Source organism: Lycium barbarum, chromosome 7, assembly GCF_019175385.1.
Source record: "Lycium barbarum isolate Lr01 chromosome 7, ASM1917538v2, whole genome shotgun sequence".
NCBI lineage: Eukaryota > Viridiplantae > Streptophyta > Magnoliopsida > Solanales > Solanaceae > Lycium > Lycium barbarum.
The window spans coordinates 6,999,492-7,021,971 of record NC_083343.1 but is presented as its reverse complement, the minus strand read 5'-3'; the positions used below and the strand labels follow the sequence as shown (position 1 = coordinate 7,021,971).

Here is a 22,480-nt window from a genome sequence, read left to right as displayed (position 1 = left end):
ACAAAGGCCCGGCCACCGGCCATAGCCTTCGACGTAAGGACCAAACGATCATAACGAATCGTGTCCCATTCAACATTTGCTACGGCAAAACTAAGGCCCGGCCACCGGCCACAGCCTCCGATGTAAGGACCAAACGATCATAACGAATCGTGTCCCATTCAACATTTGCTACGGCAAAACTAAGGCCCGGCCACCGGCCACAGCCTCCGATGTAAGGACCAAACGATCATAATGAATCGTGTCCCATTCAACATTTGCTACGGCAAAACTAAGGCCCGGCCACCGGCCACAGCCTCCGATGTAAGGACCAAACGATCATAATGAATCGTGTCCCATTTTTTATTTACTACAACAAGGCAGAAGGAATTAAAATTCTCATATGTACAAACATTTTGCAAACGCAAAAGCTGGTATAACAAAATCTTGGGTGTCTTTCTGTTAAAAGGACTTCGCCCCGATGGTAACCGCCGTATTCCGGCACTGCCCCACTCACATACTCTATATCGAGGATTGTGCCCGAAATTCGACAAAGGCGACAAGGTCACAATGACCCAAGACAAAGCTCGGCAAATTCCCCCAAAACGGGGACTGCTACATCAAAAACTTTGCCAAGGTTGAAAAAATACCGACCCTGAAGAAAATGCCTATCGTAATTCGGAGGCATCTGAACTTATGAAGCATCGGATAAGTCCCACGGGCACGGTGAATTAACGACTATAAGTCGACCTGTCCTAAAACGGACCAACGATCATGACCAAAATAATGGCAAACATTCAAAACAAAGAAATAAGAAGGTAACGACGAGCTGACAGGGCCACCGGTTTCGGAAGTCATCCACTCCCCGTTACTCCGATAGATCGGAGATCCGGGAAGTGTGGGGCTATCTGTATACGGTAAAAACCGGACGCGAGGTAAACCGGTGGAGCGAGGGGGCCGACTGATCTGCCTTCTTCGTCATTGGAACGACCAAGCCCGGTGACCCGAGCATTCGTGGCCGTTGGTCCGTGTGGCCGTTGGTCCGAGTAGCCATTGGTCCGAGTAGCCGTTGGTCCGGGTGGCCGTTGCACGCGGGTCACGCGCCAGTAACGTCCTGTCCTGGTCAACTACCCACCATGCGTGTGTCAGACGGCGCCGTCAGTCTAATCCCACCAAAATCCGTGCAGAGCTGTCCTTGTTGATATTATTTTATTAGCTCACATCATATGAGACCCATGGAGGTCACACTATAAATAGAGCACATCCCTCTCCTTTGTAGGGGCTGGCTCCCCGGGATCAACAACATTTTTGTACTAGAAGATACATACAAATCTCTCTCTCAATATTAGATTTTGGTCCGGAATCATTGTGTTCATCTCTATTACTTGTTCAAACAAATAATACTTATATGTTAGTAGATGTATAAATCCACAGTGGTCCTCTAAGCATCATCGTTTTCTTCACATCTTAACCATACGAATCTTGTATCCATCAAATATATCGAGATTCAAACACATATCCTATACCCGCGTACAAATTCAATTGATTTACCAAATTCGGGGTAAACAAAATGAGTTAGGCAAAAATAGGCTAGAAAACGGATCATAACTCAACTCGCCCAATTCTTACTAAGTTCTAGTTTCTTTGTGTGTGTTCTTTTATAATATTTTAAATACCAAATAAAACTAATACTTTTTTCTTTATTATGGATATATATAACGTATTAAATGAAAAAAAAAATGTCTTTTTGAAAAGATTTTTACAAAGTATCTCATAGGTCAATTTGGACTACATATAGGCTCAATTTCTAGATGGACTGAAACGGATTGGACTAAAACGGGCTGAGCTAATAAATGGCCGGTTCAATGATCAATCCGATTTTTAGATGGACTGAAATGAATTGGAAAAAATGGGCTGGGCTAATAAATGTCCGGGTCAATGATCAGTCGAAACTTGAACGGATGGGGCGGATCATGTTTTCATGAGTGAATTTTGTCACCTGTAATGTAGATCTACGTTTATGGTGGAATATGTTATCAAAGGTAAACTTTCTTTGGCAATGATACATAAATTTTTGTGGTAAAGATATTTAATGTCTCTTGCATTGTATAGTTATATAAAGTTATATAGTAAGATGTTTGTCCAATCCCAGTAAATCAATAAGAACGCCAGCCCATTACAGTTAAGTCTAGTCGCAAAAAAGGGCCTAGTTTAGATAGAACGACGAAAAGGAGAAAATGTCTCCCCGTATTTTTTTATTTTATTTTATTTTTTTTACAAAAAATCCATGAACTGATTGATCACCATGCATCTTTTTACAAGTGTTGCATACGAGGTCCGGCATGGATAGTTGAACAAGATTCATGCATGATAAGAATTTTGATTTATCTCAAGGGGTCACTACAACATTTGGCTAAAAATTTATTAGTTACCACATAAAATTTATCAATAATTGTTCACCTATAATGAACTGATCATATGGGATCATTAACGTCGCTTCTATAGCCAATGCAAAATAAAGATTCAAACCTTATTTGTCTCACTAATTATTCCTTATGGAGCCTGGCCGATGAGGAATCACTAGTGAGATAATTGGGGTCCTAATTTTCATTTTGCATTGACCGCATAAATGACGTTAATGTTAATTCATGTAGTTACTTTATTATAGGTGATGGAACAGGTATATAAGATGCATCTCCTCTCTTCCCATTTGTATACAATTTGCCTGAAATTGGGTAAGCAAGAGAAATTATAAACAAAAGTTCCAATGCTTTCATTTCCAGAAAAAAAAAAAAACCACACACACACAAATCTTTCAGGTGTCAAGGTGAAATGGATGACAAAACAATAGCCCAGGCTAAGCAAGCCGTCACACCCCAACGTTAGGGGTGTGGCCGGCACCCAAAGGGCCGAGCGAACCAACTGTGATATCTAAACTCTGTAACGTGAATCATAGGCCGACGAGGCCGCTGAATAACAACAATAAGAAGTATATCATAACAACCTGCAAACAGAAAAGGCCCAACAACACATATATGCATTACAAGGGCCAATAAAGCCACAACCAAGAAAGACAACTAGTCAGAAGGCCGGCAAGGCCAAACGCAATACATGTACACTGATTGATAGTCTATAAGCCTCTAAGAGCACTAATATACATCAAATAGTCAGGACAGTGGCCCCGACGTACCCATAGCCATACTCTCTATATATATTGCATGCATCCTATTTAATGACTCTGACCAGCAACTTCGGAGAATGGAGTGCGAACATCCTTGCTGAACTTTAGTATCCTACTAAGAAAGGTACAACAATTCATCTACCGTTCCTGTGGGCATGATCACAGCGCACAAAATGCGTCAGTACGAAAGATGTACCGAGTATGTAAGGCGGTACGCATAAACATAACATAAGCATAAGAGATACAGATAACTTGGGAAAAGATGTAGAGACAACCTGAAACTCTAAACGAGGCTACTGAGGGCGACCATAATCATGACATAAATGTAAATGCATGCCCGTAAAATCATTCCTCATGTGGAGGCATATATCATATCATATAACAATAATAAATCCCTCTGTGGGGTGAGCTCATCATCATAACATCATCTCTGCCCAACTGATCAATGGCAATGCACAGCTACGTGCCTACCCGGCTGCCTACAATATGGCTCGGTAAAGAAAGAAATACATCTAGGTGCACAGTTGTGTGCCTACCCGATCGCCTACAACACGGCTCGGTAAAGAAAGAAACATGTCTAGGTGCACATATAAATGCCTACCCGGCCAACTATAGCGCGGCTCGATAATGAAAATAAATACATATATATAAGTGCAATGAAAGACCTATCCTCCGACTATCATTATTGTCGCTATCATCCGACTATTATTATTGTCGCTACGATTATCATTATTTGATCATTAGGCCAAAGAAATAAAAGTACAAGGAAACATCTTGTTATGAATTATTCACGAATCCAAAGTTAGCCAAACTCTTATGAAATATGATCGACACAACTTTTATCGGAAAGAGTGTGCCAACGAGAGGTTTGTCACCTTGTAGCAATAAACAAGAAGATAAGGATTAACTCAATTAAAGGAAGTACAATCAACTAAACTTTGATGTGAAGAGTACCATAACTAATATCATTCTTCATTCGATAAACAAGAGGAATACGAAATGTGAAAGGTACTTCAATACAAGCTATTCATAAAAAAAGGGCAAGCTTAACCATTTTGGGACATAATCGACACAAGTTGAACGGAAAGTCTTTTAATCGATAGCCAAAAGGAAATGTGGACCATAATTTGATATAAGTCATAGATGAGTATGTGTCAGCTCAATTATCATGGAACGCGATCGATCCAAGTTAGCGAAACAACTTTTCAATGAAAGGTCATTTGAAATCTAGTCATGCCACAAAGAGAATAGAAAGCCCTACATACCTCATCGGTGGAGTTATATACATTTCTCTGAGTCCTCGAACGTCTTACGAATGATTTCCTACATAATACAGACTATTCAAGATCAAAACCAAGGTCATAGCTTATAGAAATCTTCATTTAGACATTTAATCGAGCAACTCATGGGCGTGAATTTGTAGGACTTTTTGTAGCATACTTTCCTCGTAAAATGCTACTAAATTCTACTTTTATACTCCTCCTCATCAATATGATCCAATCCATATCAACACAGCTCCAAACAACACGTTAAAACCACATAAAACAGCCCAACTATCAAGCCAAGTCCATAAGAGTTCACAAGAATTGTCAAAGCTTATTCTATGGGGTTTTCACCAAATTTCTAGGTTTAATTACTTGTAGAAGTTCAAAGAGATCAAAAAGGAAGTTAGAATATACCTTAGATGATCAAAATCATTCCAAACTCCAAGTTACTTCAAGGTGAAGTCCTTATCCAAGAAGCAAATTAGCGAAAAAATCACAATTCCGTAGTTGTCATGCTGTTCTTCATGTTAAAGTTGATAGATTTGCTCTTGGTTTGGATTGAGATTGATGGAGGATTAATTGGATAGGGTTTGAGAGTTTTACAGGTCATGTATGGTGAGGAAATGGAGAAAAAAATCGTGAAGAGGGGTCTTTTATATAACTAAAAGTGAGCAGCCACCGACCTTGGTCACTGTTCCCGCGGCAGTTTGCATCCTTAGACGAAAATGCGAATATCTCTCTACTTCGATGTCATATCAATGAATGGTAAAATGCAATGGAAACTATACTCATAGACCTTCGATTTGGTAGTTGGATCACCTTATAACTTCAAGTAGATTGAGAGAAAATCCCCGAGACATCTGACCCAAATTTCAGTGAAATTTACAAACCTAACTTGCGACGCCCTTTGTCGACTTTCGTATTACAACTCGTTTGACTTCCAAACTTAACAAGAGACCATTATAAAATTCAAATATTTCATATCATTACTTGATTAGCATGTGGAGCACTCCTAATCTAACCCAAAAGTACAAGTTATCGTATTCCCAACTTGCTGACTTTTGACGAAATTCATGCTTCTTTGATTCATTCACCCTTCAAATCTTCCGCCACGTACTTATATTATTTATAGACTCTTGTAACCATTTTTATTAATAAACTCAATCCCTTTTATCCTCAACATAATTTCTTTTTTAACTTACGTCGACTAACTCATGATGCGACTTTAACGTGCGAAAATCCGAGGTGTAACACAAGCCATTTCTCCCACATCGGCTACTTAGAGAAGCTTAGTTCTCTTAATGTAGCAGAACATTAGCACCTCCACTTGTCCCTTTGGGGACATCTGATAAAATTGGAACGATACATAGAAGATTAGCATGCCCCCTCCACAAGGATGACATGCACAAATCGAGAAATGGTCCAATATTTGTTTTTTGCCAATTTGAGGTCGTGTCCATTTTCATCGCTTCATTTTTCTCAATTCTAGTTTTTCCCTTGATGTGGATTGTTTTTTAGCTGGATACTTGTTCACTTTCGGGTCATTTTTTCATTTCCATATTATGTTCCGTTTACGATTCTTCATTATTTATGTTGTGTGAACTATATGCTATTAACCTATGCTAACAATTTTTACAAAAGGGAAATACGGGTCTCTTTTTGTGCTTGAAGGACAACGTTTTATGGTCACAGTTCCCAGTATCTGGAGTAAAATACACTATTGCAATCCATTTTACTAAGAAAACAAAGAAGCTCTTATTTGGACACAAAGAAAAATTACATAGTTGCCGGGGCATGTATGCCCATCGTAGAGATCCCATTTCGAGTTGAATTACAAAAAGAAACTTCACGTTCATAAGTATTTCCTAGAATGTCTGCTCAAAATTTATTTACAAACACCGGAGGAACTACTAAGATTTGTATTTTATCAAAAGCTTTCTTCTCGCTCCTTCCTATGCCAACAGATCAATGACCTTATATTCGGCTCCTGATAGTTGTGCCTTACTACTGAATTTCCTAGCCTTCTCATCAATGACCTGATTTTGGGTAGGAACTGGACGACGCTATGCATATTTATAACTTGCTTAGTGTATCAATTTCTTGTTTTCCTATTTGGATGCAAACTGCCTAAATTTAGTAAGCAAGAGAAGTTCCAACGCTGTGATTTCTAACACCAAAACATAAATCTTGTTCCAAAATTTAACATTTCCCTTTAATTAAAAGATAAATTATATGTTCACTACACTCAATTTACCTAGTTTCTCGAATAAAAACGTAAAATGCAGAATTCTACGTAGATTAAAAATGGCAAAATGAAAAAAAAAATATTATGATAGGATTACACCGGATACATTTTGTTTTGTAAAAAATACAAATGGAGCTTCAGAAAATTGGGGGATGTGATTTAGAAAAAAATTTGGACCATTTCTCGATTTGTGCGTGTCATCCTTGTGCAGGGGCCATGCTAATCTTCTCTGTAGCGTTCCAATTTTATCGGATGTCCCCTTCGGGACAAAAAATGTTACGTCACAGTTTCGCTATATAAACACGACGAAGAAGCTTTCTGCAGTCGACGAGGGAGAAATATTGCTAGTTGGTTTTTGTGCTGGCTTGGGCCTGAACGCCTTCTTACTTGTTCCTGGGTTTTCTTCCATTCCATCTGAATGAAGCCCATTTTTGTGCTTGGACTTCACTTAATTGGCTACTACAAATTGCCCGGTTTGGCCTTCAAATGAACTGGTCTTTAATTTTCGTTCTTCAATTGGACTGGTGTTTAATTTTCGTCCTCCGATAATTTTTGTCTTTCAAAATCGAACTTATGCCTAGCAGGATATAAATTTTTTAAAGAAACTGGCATAACTTATAGATGTTATGATGCGTAAAGGGATAAGTTCGATTTTGAAGCACAAAAATTAAAAACCAGCCCATTTGAAGACCAAAAATTATAGACCAGCACAAAAGAGGATAAAAGTGCAAATGACCCAATTGCCTTCTGTGTTGGGCGAACTTCTTCTCGAGTATTTACTGAGAAACAAAAAATCTGTAACCTATCTTGATTATGAACTTGTATTTTATAGGATTAGTAATTAGTTTCTTTAATTTTCCCTGAAAATTAAAAGTTACTCTACCGTGCAAATAAATATATTTAGATACTAGGCAATGTGTGCATCAACTCGTGTAGTATTGTAACTAACGCATTAAGTATCTCGCTTGGGGAGTACGTTCTCAAGAATGAAACTCAAACGAAAAATTGACCGTGGATCACACAAACTAACAAACAACGAAAAACTTTTATCAACCTTATTACTCCCTCCATTCCAATATAAATGAATTTCTACCATATGGTCCATGAATAAATTTTCAAAGTCTGGGAAAAAAGAAAAAAGGTAATATTGACAAATTACCCTTTAATTAATGTTTTTGATTGGCTTTCAAAAGAGGTGTCACATCCCAAAAATTCGTTTATTTGGAATGGAGATAGTAGGATAAAATTGCTTCTAACCATGCTCCAAGTACAAAATTGGTGATCAATCTGTTATGTGAACGAAATATGTATTGTAAAAGAAGAAAAGAAAATACGTACGTTTAGTCAATTCAAATAAACCGTTGTTTAGTGAAATTCTTCATTGATTTCCTATGTTATCAATTCAAACACTTCTTTGACCAATACATCATCCGTTCATATTAGACATCGTTTTCATTTCCTGTCAACTTTCCAACTCTCACTTGTCTAAGAGTTAATTTCTTGTGGTAAACATTTACTCACCGGGTATCTGCATCAAATCAATAAATACAAGACACATCTTGTATGAACACACTTGTTACTTAACCATTGTAAAGCGCATAGTCAAACGATACTTATTCTAACTTTATTTTTTAACTGCTAAGTTTAAATTATTTGATTTAGTATAAATATCGAAATCGGATAATTTTTAGCCATTTTTACCCCTGCGTTTTATGGAAATAAGATGACCCTATTGAATCACTTGGATCTTGTATCCAAGCATTGGCCTACAAACCCAACATATGGGACGGTGAAAAAAGAGCCATGCACGGCAGTGGCATAAAAGTCAGGATGATCTTTGTTAACAGCATGCAAGGATGCTTCACTTGTCAATTCATAATTTCTTTAACAATTTTTTCACTCTAAATGAAAGCATACAAATTACTAATTATAGAAACCAATAACATAGCTTTCATAATATCTGGTCACAAAGCACTTACCAAGAAGTTCAGATGGTGGAAAGTTAGATTCGTAATGTTGCCGTGCCGGAATTAGAATCTTCACTAAGAAAATTCAAAATTTTAAAAAGTAAACAAACGGAGAAACCAAAGGGATTCAACATATGCTATTTACATAAAAAATAATTTTGGTCCCTGTATATATAGTGTAATTTTCCGAAATAAGGGGTTCGGATGAACTCCTTGGGCCCCTAGCTCCGCCCCAAGTCTGCTGGTTCTGAAATTGTATCGCTTCTTGGAATCAAGAATTTTTGCATGTACAACTGCACTACTGGATGGAGCCAAGATTTTTCACTAAGGATATTTATAATATAAACAAGTAGACAAACAAAAAAGCAAGGGATTCAACATCTACTATCTATTCCTAAATAAATTTTGACCATATATATACAATTGCATTTTCCGATTAAAAGGGGTTCGGACGAACCTCCTTGTGCCTCCCTATCTCCGGCCCTGTAGGGCGGTGGCATAAAATCTCAAGCACTATACAAGGATGATGCAATTGCAGATATGAGCATGACTAGACCATATTTGCAAGATTTATGACTCTTTAGTCTTTCCAGCAGTCAGCTGTACCTAAAATCCAAAATTCCCATTGACTTTCCAAAGTGCACCAGGAGTTTCTATGAAAGCACCAAACGCCCTTTTTCATCACAAGGACAAGGCATACAACAGAATGACCAATTCAGTATTTACAAGCAAAAGGGGTTAGACAAATCAACATTATAGTTTTAAGACCATTATCAAGAAGCTTATTACATGGTTCAGAGTTAAGACTTATCAAGAATCTTACTTTTTTACTTCAAATGACTTCCAAAAACCTATTCTCCTTCCTCTTTCTACTTGTCCTTCCGTTTTCGATTTTTTCTGATTCAACAGGTTGGATAAAATCTGGTTTCTGGTATACTGGCAGTGAGTTTCCAGTTCCTGAAATTCCTTCCACTCTGTTCACACACCTTCACTTTGCCTTTGCATATATCAACACTTCAAGTTTTGAGCTTTACATATCTCACTCTGATGAACCGTATATATCAACCTTCTCAAACACAGTGAAGCAAAAGAATCCATCAGCTATCACACTTCTATCCATCTGGGGAGGAAAGGATGAGTCCCCTGGCTTTTTCGCTATGACTAGCGAATTTTCTCGTAGGAAATCGTTCATCAGAACATCGATAAAAACTGCTCGACAATATGGATTTCAAGGACTAGATCTTGTTGGTGTCAACCCAAATACGGCTGTCAACATGACCAATATGAGAACATTTATTGAAGAGTGGCGGACAGCGCTTAATTCTGAGTCCGAGAATTCATTGATCTTGACTATGGGAGCATATTACTCACCCATGCTAGATTCCATGACCTATCCAGTAGATACAATTGTCAAAAACTTTGATTGGGTTCATCTCATAGCATATGACTATTGCTTGCCTATAAAAGATAATTTTACAGGAGCACATGCAGCTTTATATGATCCAGCTAGCAAGCGAAATACAGACTATGGTATAAAAGAATGGATCAGGAGTGGATTACCAGCCAATAAAATAGTTCTAGGTTTAGCATACCATGGCTATGCATGGACACTTGTGAATCCAAATCATAACACGGTGGGTTCACCTGCAGGAGGTCTCGCAATAACACCAGATGGATCGATGAGCTATAGATTCATCAAGTGGTATATGAAAAGTTATGGAGCTACAGCCATCTATAACTCAACTTATGTTGTGAACTATGTGACTATTCAATCATTTTGGATTGGTTATGATGACGTCGAGGCTATCAGAACTAAAGTTTCTTATGCGAAGGATAAGGGGCTTCTTGGTTTTGCCGCATTCCAAATTCCTAGCGATGATGTTGATTGGGAGCTCTCAAAAGCAGGTTCATAATCCCTGTAAATATATTTTTTCACAAATGCATTTTTCACAAATTGTAAATACGATAACTTTCTTTACAGCCTCGGATGAAAAAGAAGAAGAAGACCAACACGGTAGCAAGAGAAGGTTACTGGCAATTCTTCTGCCAACGATCACTATCACCATTCTCCTAATAAGTACAATTTTGTGTATCTTCAAAAAGAAAACTATAAGATCTGAAGGTAACTAATTCAATCCCTTGTCACTATTTCTATTAAACGACCAACCAGAATCTACTGGAACTAAAAAGCTTTCCTTTGATTATAGGTATCAGGGAATTGAATGAAAGAGCTATAGGTCGTAATATGAAAGTTTTCAGCTTTGATCAAATAAAAGAAGCTACAGACAATTTCTCCATTAAAAACAAGATTGGAGAGGGAGGCTTTGGACCTGTTTATAAGGTATTGGTAATCCAACTATTACTGTATCCTTTTACAGGCGTTTTGAATTACATCTCTAATGCGAGGCGATCACAGAATCTGAAGCATAAATATATCGGGAATAGAGTAATGGGGTGGCAGGCATTCAGAAATAACCATATTCAATTAAGAAAACAAAGAAACTACAAAGTAACAAGTCCCTGGTTGTGCATAACATACCATTTAGCTACCTTCAATTGTTATCACAGTAAATTCATTGGAAGAAAGAAAAAAAAACTTTTTTTTGTTTAACTTTTGTTTGTTTGTTTCCAATGAATTCCTACAGCTAGAAAAAGCATATATGTCTGAAAGAGTTTCCTATAAGTTGTGGTTTGTCTTTTGTGTACCTTACTGAGATACTAGTAGTACCACAGCCTCTTGGGCTCTAGTGCTTCTACCATTAAACAAACATCAACCAAACTAGCACATTTGCCAAATCGGTCCGGAAAGTAACTTCTTCTGGTAACAACTTTCAAGAATCCCAAACATAAAACTCCGGGTTGAGACAAGTTATAATCTTTTTGCATTCATTGAGGAAAATTGCAAGAATCTTGTAGCTCACAACAAGTCAAGCTCAAGGCAAGTTACAAATGGCTCTTTATACGATGAAGTGGAGTGTTATGTCCGATCTTCATCTACGTTTAGTCAAACTAACCTGGCTGTTTTAGATCATTTCTCTTTGTTTCCAATTTTTATGCTCCAGTTCTTAGCCAAGTTGTATGTGAAGGAAAATACACAATCTACTAGAACACATAGTTCCCCCAATATTCTCCAATATTTGTTTCACTGGTCGACGGTGTAATCATATATTTATAGAACACGAACTACACCGTAAAGTTTCACCATGAACAATGCAGGAATCTTCCACAAAAGTTCTTTTCTACAAAGAAGAGAGTTTTTGTCTTTTGTGCGTTAGAGGAAAAAGATATTTTTTTGGTTTCTTCAACAGAAACATGCTTATATTCTATTAATTCTAAAAGGATACAACTGTTGGAAGTAAATTCCTAACAGTTGTGTCTTTTCCTCTTTTCTTTTATGATAATTATATAATAATATATAACGCATTATATATTTATTTATATGGATATGGATCCGGTTTGACTCACATGGGTGGCCCGAATCCAATGTCCAACAGTATGAGAAGAGGGCAAATCTGAACAGGGATGAAGGGTCATTAGGTATTTTCCAAATAATAGATAGGTGGACAACTTGACCAGAGCCAGTTGAAATCAATTTTAATCTTTGAATATACTAGGCAACATCTTTAACACTTTTTCATAACATTTCTACACCTAACTATATGAAAACATGCAAAACATATCCAGAAAACATGAAAACAATATGCATCACTCCATGATCTTCAATTTCTACATGCTTCTTTTCGAACCCCACATTCGATATTTTCTATGCTTGTCATGTTCAATGTTTTCTATTAACTAGAAGAGAGGAGCATATACCTGAGTTTTGAGGTAGTTGCAGTGGACCTAAAAGCAGTAAACTTTAGACAGTAACTCTGACCAAACAGAAGGAGTTCACCAAACATTGTAGCCAATTACTGTGAAGTCCAAGCAAAAAAAGGGGCCCAGGCCCATGCCAGCACAAAAACCAACTAGCAATATAAATGGGAAAGGGGAAATGGTTATACTAGGCAAGTTATATCTATGCATAGGCTTTGGACTCTTCATTTTGCCTTAAACAACCTATGTAAAATGTATATATCATCATGGCTATGCATATGCGATGTGATTCTCCAAAATACAGAATAGATATACTGCAACTTGAATATATCGACCTCTGAAGAAAAAAATTATTTTGTGCCTCACATAATTGATACTAGTTGTATGAGATTTCTGTTGTCTCACAAATTAGTGCATGGACCCAAAAGTGCAAGATTTGATCCGCCAGCTTGTAGGACAAAAAGAAGCTTCACACTAAGTGTCAGTTGTGTCTTTACCTCTGACCGATCGACACCAATATCAAGGTACGTGTACTCAAATTAATGTGACATAGGGCTCAGTTACATTTGTAGGAGGAAAAAAAGAATAAGGTCCTCACTCAGCTCATGCTATGTCTGGCAAGTAGCTTTACCAGACAATGTCAGTAAATGAGTCCATTTTTGCAAGAATGAAAGCTAACAGAGCAAAGCACCTTCAAATACTTTCTGAAACTGGGTAAATGAGTGATGCAAACATATACATTAACATTGAAGAAGATTTGTGGTTTTTGGGAGGAGAGGAAATGCATCCCATCTAACCTGTTCCATCGCTTATAATAAAGTGACTATATGAGTTAATATTAACGTCATTTATGGGGTCGATGCAAAATGAAAATTAGGACCCCAATTATCTCATTAGTGAGACAAATAGGGTTGGAATCTTCATCTTGCATGTGCTATAGAAACGACGTTAATGGTCCGATATGGTCACCTCATTCTAGGTGAGGAAGTAAGGTTAGAGGGAATTTAACACCTCTAGAGATAAATCAAGATTCTCATTATACGCATGAATTTTTTTCAACTATCCATGCCGGACCTCATATGCAACACTTGTATGAAGGTGCATGGTGATCAATCAGTTCATGCATTTTTTTCAGGAAAAAAAAAATGAACATAAACGGAGAGACAGAGAGGTGGTGTCGCCTTTTTGGTGCATTGGTTAGCTCATATATATATATATATGATACTCATAACTAACTTGTGATGTAACTAATTAATAAGCTTCTTTTGGTGTCACGCACAGAATGAACCTAATGTTGCTGAAACGTGAACTAAAAGAAATGCAGTGTTGTTATTATTGTGAAGATACATCAGTTAAGGAGCACTGACAGTGTGAGAATTCAACGCGAGCTTGGAGTGCTACTTTCTTCTTTAACACAGTTTAAGAAAAAACTCCTAGGCATCTTCTCGAAAGATGCAAAAATGTGAAGTTGGAACACTGCTGTGGGTTAATTATTTTTTAATCGAGATCTACTATAGCAGACATTACCCAAATTCACGTATAATTATTAGGAGGCATTATCTTCTCCACATCCAAAGTTTTAAGAAATTCCCTCAGCAACAACATACCCAATCTAATCTCACAAGTAGGGTCTAAAGAGGGTACCTCGGGAGGTAAAGTGGTTGTTTCCTATAGACCCTCCACTTAAGAGAAAACATTTCAAAGCAGGCCAGAAAAATAAATAGCAGCATGTACTCATCTTGCTAAAGAGACATTAATAAGTAGCTAACCATCACCAAACACCCAAACAACATACATTTTTTTCGATACCATGATGTTTGACCCAACTTGTACGCACCTCAACTAATTCCATGAGATACTTGCTACGTTCCACTAACACAAGTACCGCATAACTCTATCCAAACAACAGAAATTTATATATTCAACATTTACTTTTAAGCCTAAACAAGATGTTGGCACATAAAATACAAGTACATAATCTCCCATCTGGTAAAATTGACTTTAGATTGTAACACCATCCTATCCGTAGGGACACTTCGAGTAAACAATGCCATTAGACAAACCAAAAAAACCCATACTATCGTTTTTTGAAACCATATTTTTTACGTTCATAGAACAGATCAGTCTTTGCACTACCAAGATTGACAATCTTAGGACATCCGTCCCTGTCTTTCTCCAGCTGAGTACACTCTTTGCAATAGTAAGCATCAGAAATACCCACACCTCCACAGATCACGCAATGGCCCTGAAAGGAACCATAGTTGCACTCGTCACAAACTCGCACCAGCGTGCAAGGACGCACAAGAGAATCACAGATAACACACTTACCATCACATTTCTCACAAAGGCGTCCAATAGCTATTCCTGGCTGTTTCCTGCACATGATCAAGTCAGGGTGATGCTTGGCCATGCTTTTGTCGACGTCTCAACCTGAACAAATGAAAAAGAGAACCACTGAGTACCTAATAAAGACGACCCTGTCGATATAATTTTTTCATCATAATAATGGTAAACTCGGATATTCAAATCTGTAATGACTAATGTTTGATGGAGGTTATTTCTTCTTTGTGCTCCTGGGAAAATAACTAAAAGGATATTGCGTTTTGACTTTGTCTCCCCGGATCCACCACAGGTTGGGTTTGAGAGCCGTGTGATGGGTGACTATCCAGCACGGTTCAGAGAGCACTTTTAGTTCTAGTAGTTTCAGCTATTCGATTCGAATGAGTGCCCTCACTTCCTTTCCTTACTACGATATGCCCAAAAAAAAAAAAAAAAAAAGTGCAACATATCAAAGAGCGATGACACAAATTATCAGTGACCTCCTACATTTCTTGGTCACGACTAGCTAAGGCTAAAGTTCCATTTACAGAACTCGAGCATTACGGCAGAGGTTTAAAAAGTGTTTTAACACCCGAATCAAGTTAGCGTCCAATCTGGAACTATCTAAGCTCAGTAAATACAAGAGCTTGGAGACAGTCTCTTTTCATCATATCAATAGTACACTGACATATTCACATCTCTAATGACTAGGATTTTATTAAGGAAATCATATTGTCTCTTTTCTTTTTCGTCTTCCTAAGAAAATTACTAATATGCAGAAAGCCGAGAATTACTACTGAGTTTTAAAGTGTCTACTGCTTGAATCAAGCTAAGCTTTAAACCACCATCTCTTTCCTCTGGAAAAGGCTAACTTTCCCTAACAAGAAAGAACAAGAAATTAGGAAAACAGGGTTTTGTGTGTGTGTGTGTGTGTGGGGGGGGGGGGGGGGGGGGGGGTAAAGTTGTTCTTCCATGGAATTTTGAGAGAGCAATTCTCCTGTTTCTTTTGCAAACAGAAAAAAAAGAAAATAGGGAGAAAAGGTCTGGTGCAGTGCTTTCATAGAATAATACAAGATAACAATTCTGCCTCTCTTAGAAAAAAGGTACACAATGTCTAAACATAGACACCCAAGAATATCCAAAACAGAAAAGGCAGTCTGAAATTAACCAAAAGCTCATGATTGAAGCAAACCATGTGTCCTATATGATGATAGCAGTAGTGCTACATTTCATTTTGCAGGAGAAAAGACAGTGCAAAATGAGTAGTATACTTCAGCCGAAGCGAGAAATTGAAGGCCTTCCGAAAGTAGACCAGGAACCAACCAAAATAATATTGTTAGATTCTCAAATCAAGAATCACTTTCCCTTTGGAGGTTAATCTACCTTCGAATAAAGAGGATGAAAGATTCAGGCTCTATTTGGGGAATACTTGGTTAAAGTTTAAAATGAGTACCTCAAGTTGACGTTGAAGAAGCGTTTTTGGAAGTTGAATCAATTTTTTTTGGACAGGAATTCCAATTGGGAAAACAGTTAGAAGTTCTATTTATAAACTACTTCACTAGTAACCCTCCTCAAACAAGTTTTTTCAACTTCAAATTCTCTGTTTCAAGTTGAAGTTACCATACTGGACAAAATTGTATAAGAACCGTTCATTTAAAAATAACATTTCAATATTTGTAATTAATATTTGGTTGAAGTCATGACCAAGTGCCTATTAAAGATATTCTCTATATCTTGTCTACTCTCTTCGAACCGTTTATTTTCAACGCTAGTAAAGAATTTCGGCTCTAAGGTAATGATTCTTTTGCATTAGAGGATCTCTAAATCGAACGGTTATCACAACAGTGACAACACTGATCACAAGTCTCTAATCGGCTAAAAAGCTCCTAACAAACAGCAAACTTATATAACAATAACTAGGCCTTAATCCCAACATATTAATATTGCTTATACGAATCCTTAACTTTTATTTTGTATGCATTTATTTTCCAGTAAATTTTTGTGAGACCTTCCGGACAATTTTAAACCAAGTGGGTGGTGCAATTTTTATGGGGTTGTTCAATTTCTTCTACAACTTCAAACGATGGTCTAAATGGGAGTACAGGATGCAGGCTATGTATCCTTGAACAACAAACCAGCATGCATTAGGTTGGCAGTATTGTAATGCTTTTGTATGTTTTCTCTTATAGTTCCTTCATATATGGTTCTTATATATGCACATTATTTAGCTTGTTCCTACGTATCACCAAAGGACATTTATTGCTGATCAATCAATTAACTAAAACCAACTATGCCTCAATTGCTATATCTTGTCTATTCTCCTCGAACCATTTATTTCCAACACCAGTAAAGAATTCAGGCGAGGTTTTCTACATCCAACAGTTATCATAAAACTGATCAGAAGTCCCAAGAGACCAATAGACTCCTAACAGCGAACTTCTTATGAGCATAAAGAACAATAACTAAGCCTTAATCCCAAGTCCCAACAAACTGATATTGCTTATATTTCCTCTGTTTGATTAAAAGTCTACATCATCCGCTTAACCTTAGGATAATTAAATTTTGGAATGTCTGCATAGGAAATCCCAAGCATCTAAGTCTCTATAGAGAAGGTGGCATGTGGAATGGGCTAGAACGGAAAGAAAATTGGAAGTCTGTCCAAACTTAAGCTTCAGTATAGCAAATTACTGGTGGAGAAACTTATCCTGCGTGTACAGGGAAATGGTTATCCAACAGGCTACAATGGTTAAGGTACAGGGGCGGAGCCACATAGGGCTGAGGGGATGAACCCCTCTAAAAAAATACTGTTTATACATGGTTAAAATTATTTTTTTATGTATATATAATAGATGTTGAACACCCTTTAGCTTCTTCGTATGTTGACTTTTTTATATTTTGAACCCCCTTAGTGAAAATCCTGGCTCCGCCACTGTTAAGGTACCAACGTTGATTGATTTATGTTTTTGAAATTTTAAGGTGCCAAAGTTAATTGATTTCTATGATTCCTATGGTACTATTTTCACATTACCTTCCGGTGACTATTACTATTATCATCTCGCTGGAAGCATACGGACTCAAACCCAAATCAGCCTCTAAAATTAAATGTATTGAACATATGAAGCTCAAAAAGGAACACCACAAAGATCTCAATATTCCAATTTGACACAAATACTTGAACAAAACCTTTAGGTCACAAAGAATCATGTTCCTACAAATCATCGACCATTGTCATGAAAATACAAGTCTTTGTCTCATAATCTGCACTCCCCCATTGTCAAACAAGAAGGAGGAACAATTAATTAATGCAACAGAAAATATCACAAAGTCCGAAAAATAAAAATTACTCCCTCCGTCCCAAATAAGGGTCGGTTTAGCTCATTTCACAACCCATTAAGAAAAATAATAAATAAATGTCATCTTTTACTAAGTTGTCCCTATTTATCAGATGTTTCTTGAGAACTGAGCACTATTGAAGTACTTCTTTAATATAAGGATATTGTTGGAAGCAGTTACTAATTTTTGTCTTGAATTCCTAAAGCGACAATTAATTTGGGAACATTTCATTTTGCTATAAAAGACACTTATTTTGGGACAATTTCTATTTCGCTCAAACAACACTTATTTTAGGTCCAACAGGGCAGTAAAAACCATCCTCTCTATCAAGGGTAATGGTTTCATTGACATCCCAAACCCATAAAGTTCATGTCTTGAATCCACCCATGGATCAAGAGCTCCTTTACGCGCAGCATGAACCATAAGCCGCCATCCTGTCTTTCTTTTGGTTGAGGCAATTAGGGGCTATCTAGTGCAGACACCAAATATCAAACAAAACCAAAAGGAAAGTAATCTGAACACCATTACATATAACACATTGAAGAACCATATCAGCAGGTACCATGAATTTTTATCAGATTTAAACAAGGGGAAAGAAATCCCATTTTTGTTATGGCTGCTCTGTTTGTAACATCATATTCACAACTGAATGTCAGAAACACCTTGCAAATGACTAATTAAACACTTTGAGTGCAGAAAACTCAAGAGGCTCACAACATAAGCTTCAACAATGATGAAACTACACATGTACAATCAAAATCAAGCATAGATATGCAAAGAAATGCCTGAAAAATCAGAAGAACAACGAAAAAGATTACCTTTAAGAGTTTAAAGAAGACAACGAACCGCAGAAGAAACCAAAGATTTTGTTTTCAGCAGCTTTCCAGGATATCAGGAGCTAACAGTATGCTTTTATACTCAAAAAGGAAAGAAAAAAAAAAGGCACCCTTTATTCTAGACACAAAACCTTGAGCCGCGAGAAAATATTGGTCACAATATTACAGCTTCACATGCAGCTTTTTTTTTTTTTTTTTTTCCTTAATGTAAAAACAAAAAGGGTATGGAGGTATCAGAAATACAAGTGGTCTGTTGCTATAATTAAAATACTCTGCTAGTAGTGTTTGGCAATTGGGTGCTCAATGCAAATATATATATATATTATATTATTATATATATATATATAAAGCATGCAAATGCAAAAGGAAAGAGAGGCGGTTCTTTGACTCTTTGCCATTTCGTAAACAACACGGGAATATTCTGCCATCAAAACGACCACGTTCTGATTTCTTCTTTTCTTTAAACATTTCATTTTGTTATTAAAAACACTTATTTTGGAACAATTTCTATTTCGGTCAAACAACACTTATTTTAGGTCCAACAGGGCAGTAAAAACCATCCTCTCCATACTTCACTTTGTGAGATTTTACTGGGTATGTTGTTATTATTGTAGGGGCAGTAAAAAATAAACTAAGAATTGGAAACATTAATTCGCTAAGATTAGCAGAATTTAAACGCAAACCTGATTAACTCTGCTATGGGGTGGAAGCTTGTAGAACCCAAGGGGTTTATATTTGAGAGGGAATCGAAATAAGATTAGAATTATAATAAGTGTATATATATATATATAGTACACACCTAAGCCCATTATCGTGAAATATCTGGATCAGTTCAAAAATTCTAATGGGCCTTAAAGGTGCATCAGCTTGATTTGTTTTTTTTTTTTGCGCGGATTGGCCTTGAAAGGCGCTTGTTTTTAATTTTTGGTCCTCAAATTGCTGGTCTTTAATTTTTATCTTTTACTTAAAAAAGTGATCGAAAATATTCTAAAATTCTGGGTTCGAATTTCAGCTCAGTAAAAAAAATTATTTGGCAAGGTAAGGCTTCGTAAAAATTTTGAATTTAGTTATGCCTTAAGGCGCAAGATAGGATTTTTTGTTTTTTACTCTGCTGGAATTCTACAAAAGTTAGGCCATGAATAGGACTAATTTGTTACAAAATTCTGCCTTACAATTTATTTATTTTTATATTCTGGTGAGGTTCAAACACACAATCTCGAGAATGGTTTAAAGTGCTGAAAGACAAAAATTAAAGACTAACAATTTGAGGGACAGAAATTGTAGACCACCCCGAATAAGGACGTTTGTGCGAATGACCGCTTCAGCTTAACGGTAGCCCAGAAATATCTACTGTAATCTTATGTATCTCTCCTTTTCTTTTATCCCCTCCCTCTATGAAATGATTATAACCATTGTATTTCAAGTAATAATATAATATTATAGTGAACAAAAACTTAAAGATCTTTGTGTAAAATAAAAAAGAATCAAAACTAACACAAATTAATCAGGTGTTTGGCCAAACTTCTAAAATCAGCTTATTTTAAAAAGTGTTTTTTTTAAAATTATTTTTGGCGAAAAGCAATTTGTGTCTGGTCAATTAATTTTAGAAAACACTTTTGAATGACAATTAGTGTTTAGCCAAGTTTTTTTAAAGTGTTTCTAAATGTATTTTTCTCAAAAACGCTTTTAAAAAAAATGTTTTTGGGAAGAAGCTATTTTTTTAGCTTCCAAAAAATAGTTTATGCTACTTTCCAGAAGCACTTATTTTCTCTCAAAAGTTTGGTCTAACACCTTGCTTTTTTAAAATAAACACTTTTGGAGAAAAATAAGCTTGGACAAACAGGCTAAATATAGGTTTGCGTTCTGATATCCGTAATTTACTGATTCAACTAATTTAAATTCGTAGTCTAATGATCTAAATTTTTTGATTTGATTAATTTAGACTCGTGTTCTGATATTCGAAATTTACTGATTCTGATTCACGTTTTAATATCCTAAATTCACTAATCTAACTAATCCAAATTTAAATTTCGATATCTAATTTATTTATTTTTTTGCGCGGATTGCCCTTCATTTGGGGTGGTCTATAATTTTTGTCCTTCAAATTAATGGTCTTTAAGTTTTGCCATTCGCCTAATACCATGAGGTTGTGGGTTCGAACCCCAACTCAGTTAAAAAAAAACTCAAGGCATAAGTTGTAAAATTCTGCCTTAAGGTAGAATTATGTCCATGCAATTTGGGCCTTAAGACAAAATTTGCACAGGCAGAAATTCTGCCTGAAGGGCAAAAGTTAAAGTCACCATTTTGAGGGGTAAAAATTAAAGACCACCCCAGCGAAGGACAATCCTGCAAATTGCCCTCTAAAATTTAGCGATCCATCCATTCTATCACATCCTTTGGTGTTATCGTCAAATTGATCACATGGGGCTGCTGTTGAATTTAGTCAAATAATGAAATTGGACTTGGTAATGTATGTCATCGTAACCAAAATACCCCAATAAAAAAATGTTATAAAAGTACCTTTAGCGCAGTAAAATACTGCGCTATAGCACTTCACGGAGAGGGAGCCGTTAAGTGCTATAGCACAGTATTTTACTGCGCTATACAAATGTTTCTCTCACCTATAGCGCAGTATTTTACTGCGCTATAGGACTCCGCCATTTTCCAAAACATTACATTTTCACTCCTTTTTACGTAGTTTATCTTTTTTACGTAGTTTAGCCGTATATTAATCATGCTTTGAGATTCCGGAACTTCAATATTTTATATAGAATCTAGTTATATTTGTACAATTAATAAATAGGCTCAACACATCAAGAATACGCAATACTTTGGATTGTCGTTTTAGTGGTTGAAAAGTGCTCGAAGTCCTTTTTTGTTTGAAGACTTGTAGTCATTAGCTTTAAGTTATTTATCTTTTAGTTTTCGTGTTATTTTTAAATTAATGCTTAACTTTATCTCGAATGTGTCATGTTTTTTTTTACTATCAATTTAGGATGTGAAACTATAAACAATAATAAAGACTAAGATAATATTTATAAATATGCAAAAAATAGATAATATTTACGATAAATTGTACAACACTAATGTATATACACTATCGAGGATGGGTCTCACATGTAGTATGCCGGAGACTATCCCTAGGCCTAAGGCTCATACCATCCCCACCGCCCTCGCCATCAGCTCCATCGCCCTTTTTCCTCTTAATAACCGGGCGCTCCAAGTCAAGATCATCTCCTCTTCCCCTAGCCCTTGCGCCCTTAACTAGAACGTGCTTTTTCTTGGGATCTAGTCCCGCTGGCACGCTCAGAACCTCAGGCTGAGCTGGGTCTAGAAACTCAACCTCTTCCTCGTCGGGAGTCGCCACTGCCGGCGCCGAAGGATGAACCTGAAAAGTATATAAATATTAATACTATTTCTTATTTATATTGAATACATTAACTTTATTTATTTAATCAAACTTGTGTGTCAACGGGCGCCTGAGTAGGCTCCTGAGATGGGTGTGATGGTGAATATGAGGTAGTCTCCTGGATGAGATGCTG

The 22,480-nt window shown here is 36.7% G+C and overlaps 2 protein-coding genes and 2 non-coding genes across 5 annotated transcripts; 2 read left to right on the top strand and 2 right to left on the bottom strand.

Annotated features, from left to right (window-relative positions):
* Positions 1-5,751: 5,751 nt before the first annotated feature.
* On the top strand, positions 5,752-5,854 carry LOC132604691 (U6 spliceosomal RNA). Its single transcript, XR_009568804.1, has one exon. It is a non-coding gene; the product is annotated as a U6 spliceosomal RNA (small nuclear RNA).
* A 978-nt stretch (positions 5,855-6,832) lies between these two features.
* Positions 6,833-6,935, bottom strand: LOC132604684 (U6 spliceosomal RNA). The gene has a single exon (XR_009568798.1). It is a non-coding gene; the product is annotated as a U6 spliceosomal RNA (small nuclear RNA).
* A 1,884-nt stretch (positions 6,936-8,819) lies between these two features.
* LOC132603039 (class V chitinase-like) lies at positions 8,820-11,845 on the top strand. The gene is made up of 3 exons (XM_060315901.1): positions 8,820-10,539; positions 10,616-10,756; positions 10,842-11,845. The coding sequence occupies exons 1-3, from the start codon at positions 9,471-9,473 to the stop codon at positions 11,243-11,245; spliced, it is 1,614 nt and encodes a 537-aa protein (XP_060171884.1). The 5' UTR covers positions 8,820-9,470; the 3' UTR covers positions 11,246-11,845.
* Positions 11,846-14,161: 2,316 nt separating this feature from the next.
* On the bottom strand, positions 14,162-19,726 carry LOC132603040 (PHD finger-like domain-containing protein 5A). Of its 2 annotated transcripts, none has more exons than XM_060315902.1 (2): positions 19,622-19,726; positions 14,162-14,880 (listed from the first exon to the last, which is right to left on the bottom strand). In XM_060315902.1, the coding sequence occupies exon 2, from the start codon at positions 14,858-14,860 to the stop codon at positions 14,528-14,530; it is 333 nt and encodes a 110-aa protein (XP_060171885.1). In that variant the 5' UTR covers positions 14,861-14,880; positions 19,622-19,726; the 3' UTR covers positions 14,162-14,527. The 2 variants fall into 2 exon arrangements, with proteins under 2 accessions (XP_060171885.1, XP_060171886.1); XM_060315903.1 differs by lacking the exon at positions 19,622-19,726 and adding an exon at positions 18,921-19,544.
* Positions 19,727-22,480: the final 2,754 nt, after the last annotated feature.